The 24,876-nt window shown below is 36.8% G+C and overlaps 1 protein-coding gene across 1 annotated transcript; it reads left to right on the plus strand.

Moving 5' to 3' along the window:
• The first annotated feature begins 1,157 nt into the window (after positions 1-1,157).
• LOC142345999 (uncharacterized) lies at positions 1,158-24,563 on the plus strand. Its single transcript, XM_075398469.1, has 3 exons — positions 1,158-1,635; positions 22,661-22,797; positions 24,255-24,563. Exons 1-3 carry the CDS (start codon positions 1,495-1,497, stop codon positions 24,385-24,387), a joined length of 411 nt encoding a protein of 136 aa, XP_075254584.1. The 5' UTR covers positions 1,158-1,494; the 3' UTR covers positions 24,388-24,563.
• The last annotated feature ends 313 nt before the right edge of the window (positions 24,564-24,876 follow it).

A 24,876-nucleotide genomic window follows, 5' to 3' on the forward strand; every position in this document is an offset into this window, starting at 1 on the left:
GCGTTTTTGAGATTCGAACCACTAAACAGCCGTATTCTTTATAAGTTATATGAAATCACGCTAATGTCAACCCAAACTCCGTGGGATTTGTTCGCTTTGTGCCCCACCCACAGTACTTTTTTCACCCCCAGATACAGAACACATGTCATTGCATAGTATATCAGTATGTAAATAAAATTGCTCGTTCGTCTGGGTGTTGCAATTAATGTGCACCCTCTAAACTAGGGGGCACAAACGGAAAAGACTGATCGGCGCTGATTTCATCGCAAAACTATGGAATCGAATTTCACGGCATATTTTGTGTAAAATCTACGTTTTAAAACGCAAAATCATGTATGATCTGCGCTGAAGCATAAGTAGTACATAAATTCAACGCATTCACTACCGATCTTACACAATTGTGCGTTCTTTAACGTGGACACCTCTGCCCGGTAATGCATTATCAGCATGTGGCACTTAGGCGGCGAAGAGTAAGTACACAAATCGTTGATTTTATATCATATTCAAACCCCCTAAATCACTCTGATTTGTTTCATCAGAAAGAAAATTTTTAAGATAAACATCATTGCTAGCATCATGACACTGGCTAATAACAAAATGGTTATCATACAAGCATATCAAACTAGAAATTTTTCTTATCAGCAAATGAAATCTTTCAAAAACAAACTTTTATTCACAATGGCTCTTTTTGACAACACAATATCTATAATTCAATTCATTTTATCAAATATTTGCCTCACATGAAACCCCGTATTTTACTCAAGGGACCTCAGACATTTTTGAAGCATGAAATTGAAACAAATTTTTGTACAATTCGTATCCAAAATATTGGGGTATCTTTAAAAAAAAGTCACGATATACTTCAGCGTCCCCAAAATGAGGATTACCAGTTGACCGCAACCACGCACGCTTAGTTGATTTAGTATAATCGCAATTACAATTCAATCGGATTTGTGTCAGCCAACCTCAAATATTTTCAAAAGCTTCTTTTTTCCTTTCAAATTGGGGAATATCCCCTCCCATGAAGCAGCTTGAATGCATCTAATCCCCCAACAAAATTTAAAAAAACCCGCGAGCAATACAATTGATTTTTAAACTACTATTTTTAAGCTCTTTTGATAGTTTTTGAACACGGCGTTTGAAAAATCAAGCGGTTAAACTGTTTATTTAAAGCGTTCAAATTTTTATCAACGTGCTTTTATTTGAGCTCTTTTTGAAACGTGTATGAGTATGGTTAAAAAAACTATAATTTTTATTTATAATAGTGAATAAAAATAACAGTGAAAAATAATTTTAAATCGTTTTGACGTGGTAAAGAGTGTTTCATACTAAACGAAGATAAAAAAAATCGTCCGACTTAAATAACTGGGAAAATCTTGACTAATTTTTTACCTCACAATTTTACTAAAAGCTACTAAAATTTTGTTTACAATTTTTTTTAAAAGAGTTAACCAATTTTCGTTATTACAATTGATATTATAACTAGTTAGTATTATGTCGCAAGCACACGATTCTGTATCTTTCAAGGCTGATTTGTCAAAAGTATTGAACAGTGAAGCCAAAGACGCAGTTCTCAGATGGTCTCAAAATGCTTCCGAAGACGAACTCAAAATTGTCGCCAAATTCTTTCACGAGGTTTGAAACTCAAATTTATTTTCACGCACATATTACTTATACTTAACGTTTTAACCGTCCGACGATGTTCCTGGGGTTGACGTCGGATCTGTTCTGTCCCCTAGGTGTTTTTATACCCCCTTAAAAATCATGCGTTGTTATATAGCAGGTTTTGGTTACCGTGTAAAAAACACCACGTGCGCCTCCGGCTGACTAAGTTGGGAGAGAAGAGAGCGCAGAATAGATTCGGTTTGCAAAAACCGATGAAATAGTTAATGTGGTAAATGTTGCCATTAGTTGATTTTTGGGTCGGGAATAAATGCATTGCGGTGAAAAAAAATGACCGCTAAATTTCGCATTTCTTTCAACAATTTGTTGTAGAAAAAATCACAATTTTTATACCTGTTCCTATTTGATCGTAACTAACAGCAATTTTTAACACGATCTTTTGCTGTTTTTCTTCAAAACACTAAGATTTATCTTTTCAAATTGTTCTGTCAAAAAAAATGCACAAATGCGATCAATCACACTGAAATAAATAGCTTCATTTTTCTGAAATCTTCTACTTCATACTCCTCATACATCTAATGCTGCTGATACCATTGCAATTTGGTAATAAATTTGTGGTATTCGTAATACATACAATTATTAATGCAACTATTAATACTACAGATGACTATAATCATCAGATGTAGTTCTTTAGAGTTTTTTTCGGTGAGATTTTTGAACACAGACTACCCTGCGTATAAGGTTAGTTAGATTACGCATAACCAAAACTGCCGCGTATTCATTATTACGATATGTACTTGGTAGTGGATAAGAAGTCTCTGCTATTCATAGTATATGTCGTCTGTTAGCTGTACAAAAGCTATCCAAGCAGCATCTGAGCTGAGAAACCTTTAAAGAAAAAATTGTTTTAAAATGTAGTGTTAAATCAGAGTTGCTTAGCCAACCTTCAAGTGTCTCGTCCGCAAGTCTCTAGAAAACTGTTTATGTTTTGTTTCGGTTTTCTGTTAGGTTCAAATTTTTCTGTTTTTTATGCGTTGATATACATTTTGTAGTTCATTTTCCTTGCTTATTGGTATATCACTAATTATGCGCATTTTTCTCGAGGAGAATATGTCATTGAACAAAAACATAGCTGTGAATAGCTGTGATACATTTTGTTTTAATTGAAACGCATAGGAAAGACTTCGTCATGACGTTTTCCGTCCAAATAATAACGTAAATTGTAGCTATACGGAGTTTTTTATGACGCAATAATCAGAATTGCTTCACTTTAAAGACTGTGCCTAACTTTGGCACAATAAATTTACGGATGGCGTTTTTTCTTGGTATTGTTGTATTATGAGAAAACACTTCAAAAAGAAATAGCTGCCAAAAGAGAAAAAAATTAGAGAGACAACGGCCGGAAGTAAGACATAAGGCGTCAACAAATTTGTCCGCAAAAGATAAACCATCAATCAATGGAAATGGTTTGAGCTCCCAAAGATCTCACAAAAGGAGTATAGCGGTTAGAAATTGCACAACATGAGAAAAAAATATTGCTTCTGAAACTCGATGCTTTTATTTGTTTGAGCAACCCCATGTTCGGTTAAATAAGAGACATTCTCAGCAGCTAAAGTCCTTTTTTATCGGGTCTACAATCTTCATTTTTGTACTAAGTTCTCTTCCAGACACATAAACCAAATCGATTTCAAAGCTGCAGTTGGGAGCACATTCCCTCAATAGAACGAAAAGACTCAAAATTTGATTTTTCAACCGTAAACAAAAACTGTATCCTGACGGACCGCTGTTATCTTCCGTCATTTTGTTGTTATCTAATTCTACAAAATAATTATTCTAGCTTTTGACAGAAAAGTTTGTTTTGAGAAAGCTGTTTTGTAAGCGCTCACAGCAAAGTCCAAAAGGAACTCAAGGTTTTGGCGCTGCGACCAATAGATTTTATCGACCTGTGCAGTTAGAACGCAAGACGACCATATAAACCAAAAAAAAATTTTCTTCGCACAGTCTTCGTGTCAGTCAGCACGATTATCTGAATTTGAAAAACTTCGGTTATTTTTTTTCAAGTCTTCGACCAGTTCTCAGTTATTTTGAGAGCAATTACACAGGTCGATAAAATCTATTGGTCGCAGCGCCAAAACCTTGAGTTCCTTTTGGACTTTGCTGTGAGCGCTTACAAAACAGCTTTCTAAAAACAAACTTTTCCGTCAAAAGCTAGAATAATAATTTTGTAGAATCAGTTAACAACAAAATGACGGAAGATAACAGCGGTCCATCAGGATAAGAGGTCAAAAATAGCAATTGAAAGAAAAATTGATGGAGATTTAGAAGAATATGTCCCAAATTTACCAGCATCAGCATATGTTCGATTATTTGAAATGGTGCTTACATAAAAAGTAATCTTCAAAGAATTTAATTGTTGTTATCGCGACCACTTCTTTCTGTCAATTTTTAATTGTCATTTTCGGAGTTATATATTCATTGAGTTAAAAGATAAAACCCTAGAAGCAGTCTGATTATTGCAAAATTACAGCCATAAACTAGTTTTTTTATTTGCTTTCCTCGCACAAAAACTGGCGAGTTTCTCCTTCGTTTACCTGATTTTTTTTCCAAAATTCCGAACTGATTAGCCATCATTTTGTTTTTCGCAGAAATAAGACTTTTCAGTCCACTCGGACTCAAACCAGCGACCTCCGGGTGTGGTTCCCGGCCACCAACCACTAAGATACAATAAGTTTCGGTTGGCGACTTCAAAGCATTCTTTTAGGACTAAAGATTCATTTTCTTGAAGAGAGATTCATTTTCAATTTGAAGAGCGCATTGACTAGAGCTGTTTTTTCCGGAGATGTTTATTCTGTTTTGGACTACTTTTTCCGGAACTGTTTTTTTACAGTTTTGTCTGTTGACCCTGTTTCTTCCTTTTTGATACGAAGGCGTTGTATCCTATAATAACAATCATAATTTTTCAGAGTGAAAATTAATATAATCCGTTGTTTCATACGCACCGGCTAGTATAGTCGTTCTTTGTTGCCATACAACTATTAAGATACATTTTGTGGAATCAATGGATTAATTTGGACCAAATTGATTTTTTTTATTTTGTCGGGGGGGGGGGGGGGCGCAGGCTCGTAATGGATGTATTCTGACATCATAAACTCCGTGGATAGATTTAGAGAGGCTTGATGCTTCCATTCTGGTTAAATCAAATTTCAAGCATACTTTCTTGCATATGAATCAGTTCAATTAATTTTTGTTTATAGAAAAATTGTACTTGTTAATGGGTATATTTGCACATAACATGCCGATATATCCATTTCGGGCTAATGTTAATAAGAAGGCAAAATTTATTTATAGAGATAAAGTAGGAGCCGAGAATTTTGATTTTCTTCGTACTAATAAATTGATAAAAAGCTAACGTCTTGTAAAGATGCCTAGTAAAGTCTTTGCAAATTATTTCAAGAAGCTGTGAGTAGTAAGTAAATACTGTCTCAAGAGGGGGGGGGGGGTTATCCTACGATACTTAAACATGGGATAATAGGGGGTTATCCTAGACGGAAAGGGATTAAGGGGGATTAGGCGGCCTTGAAACTCATTTTTCCGCCATAGCAACCCTAGCGACGGTTGATTTGAAAGCTATTCACGAAATTTACAAGGAATTGAAAAAGGATTATTTTCAATACGGTGAAAGGTTTCTTTATTTCTTGGCAACAAGTCAGTACTTGGATCCTGATCTTGATTTGGATATTGCGATGAAAATGAGACCCTATGGTGGACTGATTAGTATTGATAATTCGTCTATGGACAAGTATTTCAAGTCTTACAAAATTTTGAGGTTGCATGCTATACTTCACGACGCTTCAGGTTTTGTCTTTGAATATAGTGAAAAAGGGCCGGGCTATTCGTATGTCCTACCGTGTCCAGTGACAAACGAGTATCTTGGTCACGTGACAGGACTTGCCTTCTGTCTATATGTAAAGACTTTTAAAAGCAATTTATTCAGTTTGCTGGAATGTTGAAATCAAGACCAGTTGTTCTTGATTTTGAAGGCTTTCGACATAAAAAGTCTGGTTTTATTATCAAAGAACTAGCTGTTTCGACAGAAAACTATTGCGATACTGTGTCATTTTTACCCCCAACTTCATTCAACATACTGTCTTCGAGTGAGAGACGATCATACAGTTGGGTGTCAAAATATCTACTTGGTTTGAATTGGGAGAGTGGAGATTATCCATATTGTTATTTGCAACAAATTTTTGATAGCATAGCACTTCGATTTCCCTTGGCAACTTTTTATGTGAAGGGAACAGAAAAAACAGAAACTATTCAGAAACTTCTCAAAAAGGACGTTATCAATTTAGAGATTTTATTATGTCCAAAAATTGAAAATTTGGAATTTTTTCACGAGACACCAATTTGTACTTTACATGTTTTAAGCTGTCCTAAGCGGCAAAGAAATCAACACTGTGCAAGAAAAAAAGCTACACTTTTTTACCTGTGGCTAACGAATGAATCGACGGTCCGAGAAAGCAGCATCGTCTCTACTTCAAGTGAACTTGTCCCCAAATTTAGTGGTTTACAGTTGTATAGTGGATGAAAATCAATTAACAGCTACATTTTTCAAAGAGGAAAAAGTTGACAGTCGTGGTCAAACTGTACTGAGGAAACAGCAAATTGTCTGTACTGGAGCTGAAATAGAAGCCTTCAAGAAACACCTTTCACTTTTTGAGTACTTTCAATTGTACCAAGAGAAAATGCGAAAGCTGAAACTAACCCCTTTACCTATGCCCAAGCCTGCAGAACCAGTTCTGATGCCACTGAAGGATAAGAGCCTTCCAGCTGAAATAAGACGAAGAATTGAAAAGAACAACGTACAGTCAATTGTTTTCAGAGAAAAAACTGACAGAGTAAATGCGAACTACACCATTACTTTTATCAATGATAATCAAAACTCACAATTTGTATCTTATGAAATTTATATAATGAAATAACCAAATTTACCTCTTTTTTAAAAAAAACTTATTTTGAAATGAGTAAAGCAGAGGATCAGTTAGATAAAGGCGGGGCAATAACTGACTTAGTGTTTGACGATAATCACCATGAAAGACGATCATGGAGGTTTTGTAATTCAAGGATACTACGATCAGAAGTTGTTTATTTTTCACAAGTTTTTATTATAATTTTTCTCATAATAGTTTCTCTAGTAAAACTTGTGTTTTTCCAGCTTGAATGTGAAGAGTCTACATTTTGGTTTTCTCTTCTTTCTTGTACAGTTGGATACGCTCTTCCCAACCCAAAATTATGAATAAAATCATTTCAACAACTGACCGGTTGTTTATGGCTGTTTGCGATCCGTCATGTTGTGGAAAAACAGAGCTTATTTTCAGAATGTTACTCGAAAACACTTTTTCTCCAAAGTTCCTCTCGATTTTTTGTTTCTACCAACATGAACAACCCAAATTTAAGTCACTAGAGGCAAAATTAAACATACAGTTTACCAAATTTTCAAGCTTCGATTTGATATCGGTGCTCGAAAACTGTCTGTTGGTGTTTGACGATTCATGTGAAGAGATTTTTAATGACAAAGAGTTTTCGAAATTGGCTACAGCAGGACGTCACAAAAACATTAGTGTAATTTATGTAAAACACAATTTATTTCAACAAAGTAAATGGTCACGAACTATTGATCTTAATACAACACACATCATTTTATTTAAATCACCCCGTGACATTCAACAGATTGGTTTAATTGGTCGACAGCTTAATAACACGCAATTTTTGAAAGATAGCTACGAGCTAGCAACCAAACAACCCTTTGGTAATTTACTAATCGATCTGGATCCAAAAACAACGGACGTTTTACGTTACTGCTCCAATATTGTTCCACCAGGACCATCCGTTTATTACCTTCCCCCAGCTAAAGCTGTTATAACCAATTTGAGTAATGAGAGAGAAAGAGCTTTGTATGCTGCGGCGAATGTTAGAGACATCGGACATAAAGTCAAAAGAACTAATCAAGTCGGCACCAAATAGTTTTATTAACTTTCTTTGCGAGTGTTTGCTTAATGTAGTCAACGGTAACGTTCCCGTAAAGAAGACATTAATACAAGGTCGTGAAACTTCATTTTAAAAACTTTTATCTAAACAAATAACTTTAAAAAATAAAAGGCAGATTTTTGCTAAAAACACGGTTCTTTTGAAAGGTATTGCTCTCTCGTGTTACCTTCATCTGAAGAAGTGATAATGTATACTGAAGAATTTATCCTAATTCCCAAAAGAATGTTCATGTCAACACAACCGGCAAAAAAAGAAATTTTTGACAATCCTGTCTACAAACAGAAAGCCACGCAATTGTCTCTCATTCAAAGAAACATGTTACAAAATCCGGAAAAAAGTGAAAAAGAGGACGGAGCAGTCCAGAGAGAACCCAGCATACATGTTGAAACAGATCATGAGAAAAAAGAGGAGCCGATGAGTGATGACAGTGAAATTGAATCTATTGTCAAAAAAAGTACAACTACAACGTTTCAGTCAATAATGCGAGATTTGGGAGTGATGGAGAAAAATAAAATCGGAAGAGCAGAAATCATTCTCAACAAGATATTAGAATCCCCGACAATATCCATTGAAGATCCAGGTGGTATCATTCATATTGATAACCAACCACTTGGCTTAAAAGCGTCAACTTTTTTGTATAACACAAAGCAGTCAACAAAGAAAACTGACATTCAAAAATATTCTCGAGCATTATTAGTTCTCGAATTTCCACCTCATTTAGTTTCGAATACCTATGCCAAACAGATCTTGGAAGCATCCGAAAGCGAAGAAGAAATTTTTGCAAGCCCACGAGGACAGTCAGGAAGCGGTTATCAAGTTACCAACCAAAGAAAAACGGGCACAAGAAAAAAGACGGCAGAAGGAGAGACCAAACAGAAAAAATGGTCTCACTTCTTCTGAGAAAAAAACGTTGGACCAACTGTATTTGAAGGGACCTGCATCGTTTGGAAACCCAAAGCGATTAAAAACCCAAAGCAAATTATCATTTGGTAAAGTTAAGACATACTTGGAAACCAAGTCACCTTTTACAAAATATCGCCCAATTCGTTTACGATTTCCCAGACTTAAAGTTATAGTAAAAGACATAAATGAAATTTGGTCCGTTGACTCGGCTTTTGTGGATAAACTAGCAAAATACAACAGAAATGTTAAATATTTATTGGTTGCGGTCGACTGTCTTTCCAGATACTTTCGTGTGGAGCCCTTAAAAACAAAGTATGCAACGCAAAATGCCTCGGCCTTTAAAAAAATGATAAAAAACAAGCAACCACAAAAAGTGTGGGTTGATGATGGTACAGAGTTTCTTGGAGCCTTCAAAACCTTATGCAACAAACGAGGAATTCATTTATACAGCACTTTTAGTGAAAAAAAGTCTGCATTCGCAGAGCGGAACATTCGGTCACTAAAAAACATTATCTACAAGTACCTTGAAGAAAAGTGGACATACTCCTACATAGATAAACTGGATCAATTTGTGAAAACAATTAATTCACGAGTCAACCGAGTAACCAAACTTGCTCCAAACAAAGTCACTAAAAAGATGTTCCACGACTTGTCTCGTTGAGCGCTCAAACAATCAAGTTTCAGAGACCCAAATTTTACGTTGGAGATTTTGTTAGAATTGTCAAAAAAGACGAAGCCTTCAGGAAAGGGTACAAACAATCTTTCACCAACGAAGTTTTTGAAGTAGAAAGCTTAGCAACCTTCAATCCGCCAACGTATTCACTTATTGATGCAAACGGTGAAAAAATTGAAGGTAAATTTTATCAAGCAGAGTTACAACTTGTTCGTGTAGAGAAAAATGAGTGAAAACGGTTTTCACTGTGCATGTTATTTCATCTGCTTCAATGAAAATTTTTGTCTCTAACACTCTCAGTTCATTTTGAAACTTTTTCAATGATGAAATTCAACTCGCTGGTGACTGGAGAATAGCTCTCAGTGAGATCATTTTCCCCACAAAAATTGAGCATATTGTAAATGGAGACATGGTAGTATATAGCTTAAAAGGGTACGAAGACAGCCAGAAAAGGGCTACCGAAGCCAATGTGATCTCTCGTCCGTATAACGGTGAAAAATTGTCTATCATGACAGGAACTTATAATTCAGTTGTTGACATACTAACTACTATCAAACGAACTGTTGGACTACCAAACTTTTCATTCAGAGAGATCAAGAAAACTGGAAAGTTTGAAATTTTGATGGGTAAAAATGAAGGAATTACTTTTCCCAGTAAAGAAATTCCCAGCATTATTGGTTTTTCGGGCATTCCAGATGGCAGTGGAGTACGCATAGGGTACAAAATGAAAAGCGCAACATCAAACAGACTAATGAAGTGTGATGAAACGGCAGCATACTATGGAGAAGTTCCCGTTGATCTTTGCTCGGGAAAGCACTTAATTTTTATATATACGAATATTATTGAGTACCAGTACGTCGGTGATACAAAAGCCCCCTTGCTTCGAGTCATTGATTCAAAACAACGTCTGAAAAACGGTAGTGTCTGCGAGCTTGAACCAACTCATCGAATTGTTTTTTCCAATTTAGATTACAAAAAACTCTTATCAAACACCATACAATCAATATCGATTGAGCTTCGCCCAGAAACGGGAAAATTGGTTCCCTTTTCGGGAACCGGTAAAGTCGTTTTAACCCTTCAGTTCAAAAAATTTTCCAATTAGTATGGACTCTTATTACGCAAACCAAGCAACGTCCTTACCACATTTCTCTGGCCACTACCGGCAAAGAGGCAGGGGTTTTGGTGCATTAGCTGCGGGAATTGGGCGGGTCGCTTTGCCCCTAGCTCGACGTTTCATTCTTACTACTGCAAAACGTATTGGAAAAGAACTTTTAAAGCATAGTATTCCAGAGCTGCTAGACGTTGTCAGCAGTAAAAAATCACCCAAACAAGCACTCAAAAATACAATAAGCAACACTGTTAAAAAACAAACAGGGGGAGCAAGATTTCGGCAACAAAGAAAAACGATTATGAGTCGCTCAAAAAAAATCACCAAGAAAAACATTAACCAAACAAAATTTGGTCATTTCAAAACAAAAAGTTCCAAAAAGAAGTCGGTCTGATTTCTTTTCTCAAGTTAAATATGATCGCTAACCTGTTACCAAACGAAGCAACCCATAGCTCTTTGGATCTGTTTGAGAGGCCGGCGATCTTGGTGATTTTCGATGGAAGTTTTTGTCAAAAATTGCGACCTGTTTATAGTCCTGATGAACCCATGTTAGAGTTCGAGGTAACTGGTGACCGTAACCACTTTATTGATTTACAAAAAATTTTTTTGGAAGTCACATGCAAAAATGTTCAGTCTTCGGGAGCTGATCTCAAATATGACGGGGCAGCTACTGCTGACACTGCTAAAACCGATGCTCCATACTTTTGCAATAATGTGCTACATTCACTTTTCTCTGACTGCACAGTATCAGCCAACGGGTTAAAAATCTCTAACGCAAATGGAAATTACACACACAAGAGTTTTATAGAAACTGAGTTCTCACATAACAAAGACGCAAAGAACACTTGGTTGGCATGTCAAGGCTATTCTTACGAAGAAGATCCATCTGCAATAAAAGCAGGTGAAATTGCTCGAAGAATAAACTCGGTCAGAGAGTCAGCAGAATGCACTTTTTATGGTAAAGTAGCGGTAGATTTTTTCACATTTGATTAACATCTGCTCAGTGGTGTAACTCTTCGTATTGCATTCAGAAGATCTACTGATGATTTTGTTATCATTTCGGATGATGCTGCAAAACATTACAAGGTGAAAATTGTTGAAGCTAATTTGTACGTTCGCAAGATGACATTGAATGAAGAGGTCGTGTCTGCCGTTGAAAAAACCTTGCTTACCAGCCCTGCTGCCTATCCCTACTTTGAAACTTTGACAAAGACGTTTTTGGCTTCAACTGGTCTGCATAGTTGGAAGCAAGAGGACATTTTTGCACGAGAGTCAATCCGAAGACTAGCAATTTGTCTCAATACGAACGAAGCATTTTTGGGCAACAATATGCAAAATCCTTTTCATTTTCAAAAATTTGACTGGGAACAGATATATATTTATCGCAACGGGTTACCAGTGGCTGATAGCCCAATATCTACAAATGATAGCAAACGCCTTTATTTTAATACAATATCCGATTTAGCCTATATTGATAATGGGCTTGGAATAAGTCTGTCAGACTATCCCAACCATTTTATAATGGTATTTGATCTGACTAGCACCCAACAAGCTTCTCATGATTTTATACACCCGGAGCTAACAAACTGTTCCATATCTATCGAATTAAAGTTTTCAGCAGCGTTACCGACCAACATTGAAATTTTTTTTATTGGAGAAAAAGCTAGTACAATTTTTGTTGATACTGCGCGACGAGTGTCAGAAAATCATTTTCTAACAAACTGATGATGGACAAAGATGATATTAATGGTTTAATTCAGAGATGTCAAAAACAAAAGCACAAATTCCGAGGTGTATTTGCAGCAGACAATTTTTCTTCAAAATTGAAATCAAACACTTTTTTAATAGTAAACGCGTCAAAATCTCAAAGTTCTGGCACGCACTGGCTCCTCATTTGTAAAAAGAACGACCATCTTCTGTTTGCTGATCCCCTTGGACGATCTTTGTCTTCTTTCAAGAATATCTATCAACGACTTGCAAAAAACAATGTACAGTTTCACCAATTACTTGAAAACCAACCAATTCAAGGTCAAAACTCAGAATTGTGTGGACTCTTTTGTATTTTTATTGTTCATTTAATATTTGATGATAGACAAATTGTAAATCGTAGTGATTTTCAATTGATTCGCTTTGCTCTTCACATGATGCTCTAACAAAACTAATATTGTGAAATAATTTTTTTTTAAAACTGAACTTTTTCTTCATATACAAGACGAACAAATAGTAAATCAGAATCAATGTTTAGTTTTCCAAAATCACTCATAAATATATCCATAATCTGACAAAAAGCACCAGAATGAGGACCACTCAAAATTGATTCCACTCTTTTTAACGTTTCCCTACTAAATTGATCAGTTTGAGTTTTCGAAGAAATTGTAGAACACACAAAATTGTGAATTGTTTTCTGTGGTACAATTGATGTAGATCGCCAATGTTTTTGAGATTCCGCTAGTGACCGCTGTAGATTTTGATAGTTTGGTTGCCGCTGTTGCCAAGGGTGGAAGTCGCTTGCGTACATTTGCTGTATCCATTTTCTCTCCAGATTTGTTATTAAAGTCAACGGCAAGCTGTAATTTTGAAAATGTATCTCCTTTAAATTCCAGACTCGTTTAGGTTGAAAATAAGTGTCTGAAGGTGTTGAGGAGACAGGGAACTGCAAAAATTTTGATTGGCTTCATGGTCTCAACATCGATTGCACTCTCAATCAGAACGTGAAAATGGTTAGTTGGTAACTGACAAAATTCAGACTCAAAATGAGGACACACAGCATAGTTATTCGAAGCTGTTAAGTTTGGCTTTTCATCAGCAATTAAAAACTTGAACTGCTTTTGAAATTGTTTGAAATAGTTGGGAGAGCGCTCAAACATTGCTTCCACCATCTCTAATACACTGATCAAATTTCTGCTTCTTTGCTGGGGGTGGTTTTGAATCTTGCGTTGCAGCAGCTTCACGTATTTTTTCTGCTTTTTTGACTACATTTCCCAACTCTTCTAGAGTTAGAGAAATTCTCTGTTCAAACTCGTAATCCTCGGCCGCTTTCTTGAACAACTTTAGAAACACATATGTTCCGGTTCTTTCGTAAGTTTTTAAAGTTGCCCTGACCAAACGCTTTTCAGTTTGGGAAATGTCGAAATAGCAATCTCCAAACTGTGTGTCTTTTGAGGAAGTAAAAGGCATGGTAGGCAACTTGTTTTATCACTTGCTCTTAATGTAAATAACTACGAAGTTAGGAGGCGCGGCAAGTTGGGATCAATTTAGTGTCGTCATATTTTTAATTAAATCCAAGTGATTGGTAAATACAATCTCAAGTACGCCCCACGGCGTACTTGAGACTGTTCATTTTAGACTTTTATACGTATGTGACCTTAGATAATAGTTAATTAAAACCATGACTTTATAAACCACCAGAACCTACTTGCGAACAGAGATAACAAGTACATGTGTTTTGTATATTAAGCAATAAATTTATCAACACTACCCCACACTTCTGTGTTGGGGAGAGTTAAACATTAGTAGTGTAGGGACCCACGAATTTTACAAGTTGATTTAGAACAGATGTGACCCTAGATAGTATAGTGTAGAGACCACACAAAATTTACATAAAATTAAAACAAAACAGATGTGACCCCAAATTCCTCTGTAAAGGAACCACCATGCGGCTAACCACATGCTATAAGCAAAGAGCTGTATTATGCAAGTAGGCGTGACTGAAAAGTATGCTCCAATCTTTTGTTTGGTCTTAGATACAGCGAAACTTGCGAAACACATGTTGGGAAAGAATTTTGTACTTGTGTTCATTTTTAGATAATAGTTAATAAAGACCATAACTCTATAAACCACCAGAACCTACTTGCGAACAAAGATAACCAGTAAATGTGTTTTGTATATAAAGCAATAAATTTATCAGCACAACCCACACTTCTGTGTGGGAGATAGTTAACCATTAATAGTGTAGGGACCCATGTATTTTACATACAAGTTGATTTAGAACAGATGTGACCCTAGATAGTATCGTGCAGAGACCACACACAATTTACATAAAACCAATACAAAACAGATGTGACCCCAAATTCCTCTGTAAAGGAACCACAGTGTGGCTAACCACATGTTTTATACAATATATTATGCAACTAGGTGTGATTATGCTCCAATCATTTGTTTGGTCTTAGATAAGGCGAACCTTGCGAAACACATGTTGGGAAAAAATTTTGTACTTGTGTTCATTTCTTTCTTTTGCTCTTACTTAACAGTTAACTATTGAATCGAACTTGAACTTCAAAACAAGTTCCGTGAAAATTCTTTCGGAGTCTGCTATCTCTTTTGAGAGAACTCTTGTTTACCATACCGTGTTTGAAAATTTTGTCGTTCTGATACAACAGAAAAGAAAAAACGATTTGTGGTACACTTACCAGCATTGTTTGATACCGAAGCTGTTTATTAACGCTATTGCTGCCCTACCGGAAAAATCGGAGCCGGCTGAATCCAGTATCATTACTTCTGGAGGACACTTACCACCAAAAACTTTACCACAAATGCATTCGACTGAAGAAACTTTGCCGGAGGAAGTGAGACGTATCTTGTACAGATAAGACTGCGATTGTGTGCCCCTGTTCGAGAATAAACTCGGTACATATCAAGCCTACGAAAACTTGGGTGATATGTGGGGTGTCAAATCATCACCATCCTCACCGGTCAGTCAGCCACCTGGTGTTTCAGTCAATGTTCCAACAACTCCTGCTGTGGATCCAAGCCCAACTTTTACTCCAACCCCAAGTCCGTCACTCTTTGAGGATTTCCAGAGGAAGAACAAGATCTCTGACAATTTTGCAAGTCAGTTTGATGTCAACATTTTATCTGGTTCAAACTTTCAGACACCACAACCCCAAACAAATTCAGCCGATTTCAAGACACCCAATTGCTCGGAAACTCCAGTAGTTTGCGCAGCACCAAAAAAACGAAGACAAGAAGACTCTCTAATGAACTTTTTTGACCTCTAACAACTTATTTAATATTGAATTGTTTTTCCTTTGCACTTTGGTGTGTTGTGTTACTGGCTTTTCTGAATAGCTCGCTAATTGACACTCTTCTTTTAATGTTTTTACATAGCTAGCAGACTTTAGAATCAGAATTTTACAAAAATGGACATGTTCAAACATGTTCACAAAAATAGTATCGTTTAGTTAGACAAAGTTGGGAGAAAATTTCCAAAATGGACATGTTCAAACGTGTTCGAATATATAGCAGGAAGCAAACAAGCTTCTGATTGGTTAAGAGAAAATTTGTTGAGAAAGCTATTGAAATGTTAAATTAGGTTTGAACAAAGGCTTCAAAAAATGCATAAAGTCCTTATCAAACAAAAACTTCATTTAGCAAATCGTTCTTCGTATGCTGATATAATATCAGCGCTCCTGTTGGGTATACCATCAGGTGTTAGTTAAACTAGTAAAACATCATTTTTTCAGCAAAAAGGAGGAAAAAAAGAAAGGATTTTTTTTAAAAAAAATGAGATTTTTCCGGTTTTTTAGCTTAATAAAATTTTTTCGACGGAACGAAAACTCAAAACCTGAACGCCATCACCAACTGTCTTTTGTGGGCTACCGATATGAATAAAAAAATTGACCACATTTCTTCTAAGAAAGTTGAAAAAAAAACGAAAAAAAAATTTTTTTTTGTTTTTCATGGTGACCTTTGAGCCCAAAAAAGTCGGCTCCAACAGATAGTTGGGATGAAACTGACTATTGGGTTGACACTAACAGACACTGTACTACAAAAAAGCTCATAACGCTCGTCAAAATAAACTCAATCCTTCATGAGATGATTAACCATTAATTAACAGCTAATTAGCAACTAATTAGTCTAATTAGTAATTAACGAAAAAAAAAATCCTATTTTTTAAAATGGATTTGTAATCAGTGATACATGCTTGTCACTTTTGGTCATAAGGGTCAGGGTCGAAAAACGGCTCCTTCACCGATTTTCAAAACATCTGGACATTAACGTCTCATTAACATCTGGCAATAATTAGCAATTGAAGTACCCGAAATATTAATGATACACCAGGTTTTTTCTAAAAAACCGATTTTTCGGGGGCTGGAGACAAAATCATCTCATAACAGCTGTCATCGAAAAATGCTTGCAACAGGGGGCTTGTCATTGTCTGTCATGTGATGACATTGATTGATCATGATTGACAGAAAATCTAACTTTTTTCCTGATAAAGATGAGGGATTTTTTCTTGTCGGTTCCTATGTTTTAGTGCCCGGGGAGCATTTTTGGTTATGATGAACAACATCGTCAGACGCACCCACCGGCATCTACAGTAAAAAAACTACAAAAATCGCTTTTTTTTGCAGCATTAAGCGAAAAAAATTGAACATTTCATTTGCTTTTAGTAGATTTTTTAGCTGTTCAAACACCGTGACAGTAATAAAACTATGCATGATAACCGTCCAAAGCATCCCCTGTACTTAAAATTTAACAAAGCGTACAAAAAAAGCGATGTTTTTGCAATATTATTCAAAAATTCTATGGAAATCAAATCAAAACTTTCTTTTTATGTAGGCTACTGGAGTGTAATATTACCTCTAACGGGTTCAAACACAAATGTTTCCCCTACCCTTATGTCATTGGAGCATATTATCTATGAAAATGAAGAAAAAGGATTAAATTATTTGATTGAAAGATCATTAAAAATTCATAAAAGTTTACTTTGACTAAACCTAAAAGTTAGCAAATCAAAAAAATTGCAATTGATATGCTTTCTTACATCACATATAACTAATAACTAAAATGAACTACCCCTGGTTCTAAAAAAATCTTTTTATATATTGTACTAATAATTCGAAAATAACAAACAAGTTTTATCATGTCAGTGTTGTTCAGTGAGAAACGTAAAGTCAAGCGCTACTTTACGTTCAACGCAACTTGATATGTTCATAGTAGTTGACTAAAGCGGGGACGCGCTCCTAATATCCAATCAAATTCGAAAATTTTGAAAGTTTGAATTGCGCGCGTCTTATATGAACCTCGTGTGGAATAGAAATAAATTCGCCATTTGAAGTTGAGTTACATGTTTACGAAAGTTGTCATTATCTCTGTTAACTTTTGAATCTTGAATTTTTCAACTATGGTTTTAAATTGCAAATATTGTTCGGCAACTTTTGCAAACAGAGGAAATCAATCTCGCCATGAGCATCGCTACCATCCCGACGAAGTAGGTTTACCAGTCTTTACCCGTTGTATTTGTACATTCACTTGTAGAAAACTTTCTGAACTGGAACAACACATGAGGCTTGTCATCAAATATTTACAAATTGTTGTCGGTCCTGCTATATGGTCTTTAACGACACCAGATTATTTGCTCAGCATATGAGTTCTTTGCATTCTTTACCTGTCTTTGGCGATCAATTCCAACCAACTCGAGCGCCGGCCGAAACTGCCTTTAATGGTACCTTTCAGAGCTACCATCTGCCGCCATCACCAACCCAAGCCAACACAGACCTTGCTCAGTTCATGCTCCAGCATAAACCACAAATCGATTCGCTTATAGAACAAAAACTCTCACAAGGATCACAAAAAGTTCAATTTAGTGCTCATCTTCAACTCCGAAAGCCGAGTCAAAACGAAGATCAGGAAGATGAGCTTATTAAAATTTATGCAAATTCGCTCATGACACCGGTGTACAGTCAGGGACTTTGCAGTGAGACCTTCTGGACTATGGTCGAGAAGATGATGATAGTGCTAACGACGTTTGCCTCTAATGGTAGTGGTTGGGTTATCATGTTAGTGGTTGGTAGTGATTGAGAAAGTTATCAAAATAATTGTGAACTTTGCCCGTTACCGACCTATAACTGGCTCGTCTTACATTGCATTACCATCAAAATTACAAAATTGCCGCGGTTTACTTAATATTCGTAACCATGAGGACGCAAATTGCTTCCTTTACTGCTATATTGCTGCATATCAGATGCACAACAATATTAGCTTAGATCGACCAGGAAGGAACTACAACACAGACAAAACTTCACCCGAAACTTACAAGCAAGCCAACTTTCATCAACCAACTGGACAATTCGATATGCCCATGGGGCTAGAAGACATCAATCAGTTCGAAAAACTAAATGAAGTTCGAATCAACGTTTTTGGTTATGATGGTAGAGACTTATTTCCACTCAGAGTGTCAAAGTTTGTCTCAAACTTCACAATGGATCTATTGCTTATATACGAAGCAGACTGTTACCATTATGTGTTGATTACCAACTTGGTTAATGTAGTCTGTCAACTCCGAAATACCAAATTTCGCTTTGCTTTTCATATTTGCCGGAATTGTTTCTGGTTGTGTGAAGACGGCCTTGCAAAGCTTACCGCACATATGGAAACCTGCTGTGAAAATGAGTCGGCTGTTGTTCGATTATCAGCTCCGGGAAAAAATTTATATAAATTCAAAAACTTGGCCGCTACCTGGTTTGTTCCGTTAGTCATTTACTTTGACTTCGAATCCTTCTTGTGTCCAGTAGCAGGATGCACGCCCCACGGGAACAACTCATACACCAGAGTTATTGAAAAACACGAGCCCTGTGGGTTTCCACTTGCGGGAATTGATCACTACTCAACAAAACCCATCTTCTTCCACGTTGGCAGCTCTGAAGATTGCATTACTAAATTTGTAAACATGTTACACATACTAGCCAAGGATATATACAAGTGCAAACGAGCTTTTCCTTTCTTCAGAGGTGACCGTAGCCAGTATCCGAAAAGTGCAGCTAGCGAATGTTGGATATGTAACGAAGCCTTTGACGATAATGATGAACAATCATCAATTGATCTGGATCACTGCCACTACAGCGGACAATTTCTTGGCTGGGCTCATGAAAAATGCAATCGAGCACGAAGGAACGTCAACTTTACCCCTGTGGTGGGTCATAATATACAAAATTATGATCTTCATCACATTTGTTTAGCCCTCCAATCTTGTGAGCCAACGACCACTGTAAGTGTAATTCCATCTACTGATGAAAAATACATTTCCATGAATTTTGGAAAACTAGTGGAGATCATAACCCTAGATGATGGAAGAGTGATCAAAAAGTATGAAAATCTGAGGTTCACTGATTCATTCAAAATGATGAATTCGTCTCTCGAAAAGTTGGTTGACATTTTACCAAGAGATCGTTTTGGAATACTTGCTTCTGTCTTTCCTAACCTATCCTCAACAGAATTGAAGCTCCTGCAGCAAAAAAGATATTACCCCTATTCATATGTTAGCGGTCGAGAAAAGTTCAGCGAAAAATCCTTACCGACTCTTAATGAATGGCGTAACACTTTAGAAGGAAACGCAGTAACAATAACTCAAGAAAACTTGAACCACGCCAAGACGATGTGGAACACTCTGAATTGCCAAACTCTACAAGACTACCACGATGCATACCTGAAAACCGATTGCGCTCTTCTCGCATGCGTTTGTGAATTCCACAGAGAGCTAAGTTTCTCCACCTACAAACTCGATTGCATGCACTTTTACACACTGCCAAATATGGCTAAGGAAGCATCCTTGAGAATATGCAAGGCGGAGGTCGAATTGCTTACAGAACGCGAGCACCTCGATATGATAGAAGGAGCAGTACGTGGGGGAGTATGTTCAGTCTACGAGATGAGAAAGTTTACAGCAAATAATAAATATTTACCAGATTACGACTCTTCACAACTCTCGACACTTGGCTTCTGCGTGGACGCCAATAACCTACACGGTGGCGTCATGCAAAATGAAAAACTCCCTCAGTCAGATTTTACGCAGAACTCTGATATTACACTGGCTGAGATACTAAAATGTCCTGATGATAACCCTGTCGGTTACTTCGTGGAAGTCGACTTGCATTATCCAGCAAGTCTACACGATTACCATCAGGACCTCCCCCTCGCACCATCGAAAAATATTGTTGACGATGACTGGCTCAGTGACTACCAAGTGAATTTGCGAGAGAGTCATAACTTACCCCACTCAAAAGTTCCAAAACTGTTGCAGACTTTCTTCGACAAAGAACATTATGTGCTGCATTACAAGCTGTTGAAACTGTATGTTAACTTGGGATTAGTCGTGAGGAAAATGCATCGTGTGCTACAGTTTACTCAAAACAATTGGTTAACAACCTATAAAACACTGAAAAGTGAGAACAGACAGGCGGCATCGAATAAATTTGAGGAGAGTTTCTATAAACTAATGAACAACGCCGTTTATGGGAAAAACTGCGAATCCAAACGTCGACGGATGAAAATCGAGCTTACGAGAGACGCAAGAGGAACCCTTACTATAGTAAGCAAGTTTGAGTTTGATACATTCAAAGTGTTTGGCGAGAACATGGCAGCTCTCTCCTCCCGCCCAAGAAAGATCTATTGGGATACACCAACTATAGTAGGGGCCACAATACTCGATCTAGCGAAATACTACATGTATCAGTTTCACTATGGAACAATGCGATCTTCATTTGACTGTCGATTACTTTATAGTGATACTGATATCTTGCTATACCGGATCAATTGTGAAGATTTCTACCGTGAACTGAAGGAGAGCAATGTTCTTGATCAATTCGACTTCTCAAATTACCCAGAAGATCACGAACTGAACAGCGAACAAAATAAGCGCGTCGTCTTAAAATTCAAAGACGAATTTGCTGGGGATTATATAAAAGAGTTTATATGCCTGAAGCCAACGCTGTACAGCATTACTTCCACGAGTGAGTTTTTTACGTTTAATGATTCAAGAAAAAACTAACAAAGTACCAACTAACTATGTATGATTGTCATAATTTGACTGCTTTTTTCTGTTCATAGGTAACCGAAAAATGTCCGCCAAAGGAATAACAAGAGCAGCCCAAAATTTGCTTCGAAATGCAGACTACAATAATACACTTGTGACTGGTAGTTCACTGCGCGCTGAAAACACAAGGATTTTTTCGGAAAAGCATGTTCTACAAACGGTTTCAACGAATAAAATATGTCTCTCTGCTTTTGATAATAAACGCCACTTTTTGAACGAGGGAATTAAAACACTACCATTCGGCCACTATAAAATTGATCATTGCCGAGTCGAAGATTTTTCTTGGGATAGCGATGAAGTAGAGTGGGACTACGAAATTGTAGAAAATTATGCTCATCTTCTCCTAGATTCGAGTCCAAACTGGGACCATAATAATAGTTTTGTTGTACCGGATACAACAATAAGTGAAAGCCCGGAAGAATGGGAAACACCTGACCCGGGATTTGCAATGACAAGTATTATTAACGAGGACGATATTGATAGCGATGATATCGTAGATTTCGATGCTGCCACCAGCTCCAGCTCTTCCTCCCCTAACCCATTCATTAATTATGAAGCTAATGAGTGCAGTGAAAGTAGTAGTAGCGATTATGAAGAAGAACCAGCATTTAAAGTTGCACGCAGACAATAAACTTATTGTACTTAACTACGTATATTGCGCCTTTTGAATTCCTAACCGTGCAAATTTTGTGTTTATGAGTGCTAAAATACGTTTCAATAAATTGTTCACTTGCAGCTCTTATCGGAACGAAATTTAGAACAAAGTTGGCTGTTTGACCGAAAACAAGTTTGCCGCATGGAAATAGTCACATCTGGTAAAGAATGACAGTTAATCCCTTTCCGTCTAGGATAACCCCCTATTATCCCATGTTTAAGTATCGTAGGATAACCCCCCCCCCCTCTTGAGACAGTATTTACTTACTACTGCTGTGAGTTTTTTAACGAAAGAAAATACCTTTGACTTAGTGTTTCATTCCAGTGTTCAAATGAGTACCGGATTTGGTTATTGATTAATTTCTATTGCGCAACATATAGAGCAAACGATTTCTGTCAGCAGGAAATTTTGCTCCAAAATGTAAGATATGAACAACTCATTACGCTTGCTTTTCAAAGAAGCGATGAAAAAAAGAGCTAAAACTACAGGTAAAATAGTGGAAAAGTCTCAACTTAGATTTAAAATTTTGTTAAATTTTTGATAATTTCCTGGGGAGAAAGTGGATGATAAATTTGCATACTAATCAAGCGTCATCGTGTCTGCAAAGTCAAACTATAAAAATAAGCCGCTCTAATCCAAGCTGGTTTTAATTTTAGCGTCACTAAAAGATTATGTTAAATGCAGTAATTTCGCAAAAATAGTCACTCTAAAACATTCTGATTTTGAGAAGGGAAACGAAAATCTCAATAAATGGGACGTTTAACTAAACTTTATAAACTTTTGCAAAAAAAATTCAACTATTTTTCCCTGTTTTCTAACGCTAAGTTCTGCTCATAGGTGGGTCAGGATGAAGCGGGAAAACGCCTGGACAGCCTTCCAAATTTGGACAAATTGAAGAACACTGACGTCATTAGGATCATCCGGGACAGAAGTAAAAGACTGCGGCTACTTAGTCCAGAGACCCGAAAGAACAAGTAAGAATCATAAACTAATTTTTGAGTCGAGGAAGGGACTAATTTATATGTCCAGGAAGGGTAGGCAGATTAGTTGGCACCCAGGCCGGGGAGCGAGACCCTAGGTTGATTTGATGCACACTGTGCATACCTCCTCCCCTCTTGTTACGAAAACCGTAAAAGACCAGAGGAGTTATAATGTCTCTCTTATACCAATGAACCCGACACTTGACATCAACATTTTAAAACTTAGATTACAACTGTAACGTACTTTGCAACTAATTGCAAAAATGCAAAAAAACTAAAGACAATACGGCAGGACGAGGCCTGGCATTTTCAAGATCCTACTGCCGAATGGTTTAAATTTGCCGTACAAGCCGCATCAGTAAAAGTTTTCATTATAAGTGACTTTGGTCTGGGACGGCCTGACGAGAGACCACAGCAAACTATGTAAAATTGAGCAGTAACTAACGTTAAAAAGTCTGAATAATCACCGAAATTTTCCGACATCATTTTGCGTTGAATGCTTTGAATTTAGAGACGCAAATTCAACGCATTCAACGCAAAATTATGTAAGAAAGTTGCGGTGAATTTTCCGACTTGTCAACGCTACTTACCGCTTACCTTACATAATTTTGCTTTTCTAAAAGTAGATGTTAGCTGTTTTGCGTCGATTTTAGCGAAGATCTTACAATTTTTTAACTCTTCGAGTTCTGTTTGTGAGGCTCGAACGACGGTCCTCCTAAGTGCCTGTCGCCTATGTTACCACTGTGCCACCATTCCTAATTCTGTTCGTGAAGCACATTCTTTATAAGTTCTGTGAAATCAACGCTAATATAAACGCAACATTATGTAAAATCTACGCTTATTAACAAAAAATATGTTAGACTGGCGGTGAATGCGTTGAATTTGTTTATGATCTACGCCAAATTTAACGCAAAATTATGCAAGATCTCAGCTAAATTCATAGAAAATTATGTAAGATCTACGCTAATATCAACGCAAAACTATTAAAGAGCAACGCTAAATTCAAGGCAAAATTAGGTGCAACCTACGCATAAAATCGCAAAATTTTGTGAACAAAATAGACGCGGTGAATCGGTTGGGTTTATTTAAGATCCACGCTTGAGAGCATATCTCACATACACTCAACGCTTTAACCGCCAATCTTACATATTTTTTTTTTGCTTTTCAGCGTTGCCATCTCGGTCCGGGTAAGCGTCAAACAAGGTCAAACCAATTTCAGTTAACCTTTACACTTTGGTCTTCCATTAATAATTTGGATCTATTCTGTTTCGCCCCCCCCCCCCCAGTGATTTGTTATCATCCCCAGCCCAGTTACAATTTATTTACTGTTATATAGCACGTTACTATGTAAGAAAATAGCACGTGCGCCTGGGGGTCATAAAAGTTTTATGCTAAGCTGGGGGGGGGGGGGGGGGGGACAGAATAGATCCAATAATTTTTATATTTTTCAGGTTTGAACATCAAACTTGGCATCACATGCCCCCTCTGAAGAAAGGGTCTTACGAGTTCGCCCAATCACATTACAGGAATGTCAGACCACCCGCTAGAGGTCACTATGTCTACCACCCTGACCTCTATCCCTGAAAACGTCGCTGTGGAGGACAAAAGGTCAACCGATGATAAACAAACACAGATTTGTCTGAAGATTCTGTAACCAGAACTGAATTGATATTTTGAACATAAAGTAGTATAATCAAAAGAAATGAATTAACTTTGAGAATCAATACTGCCCTTGCTTAATTTACATTTTTTCAGTCTAATTTTTTTAAGTTAGACTGAAGTGATCAATTTTTTGAAGAATTAATTTATCTTTACCTTAGAAAAGAAAAATCTTATCTTTTTTTCATTAGAAAAAAGATCTTAAACTGTACAAAAAATGGGTGCGGAACACCACAATACTCAAAACAATTTCTCGAAAAAATTTATTTATTAGACTCTATAACTTACATAAAAGGGATCTAGTTGAAACTTGATCTTTTTTGAAGTAAGCAAGTAAATTTTTCTATTTATAACCCTCAGTTTAAATATCCACATGCTTTCCAACATTAAAAAAACAATCACAGTATCAATATT

The sequence above is a fragment of the Convolutriloba macropyga genome, chromosome 9 (assembly GCF_964194025.1).
Source record: "Convolutriloba macropyga chromosome 9, txConMacr16.3, whole genome shotgun sequence".
NCBI lineage: Eukaryota > Metazoa > Xenacoelomorpha > Acoela > Convolutidae > Convolutriloba > Convolutriloba macropyga.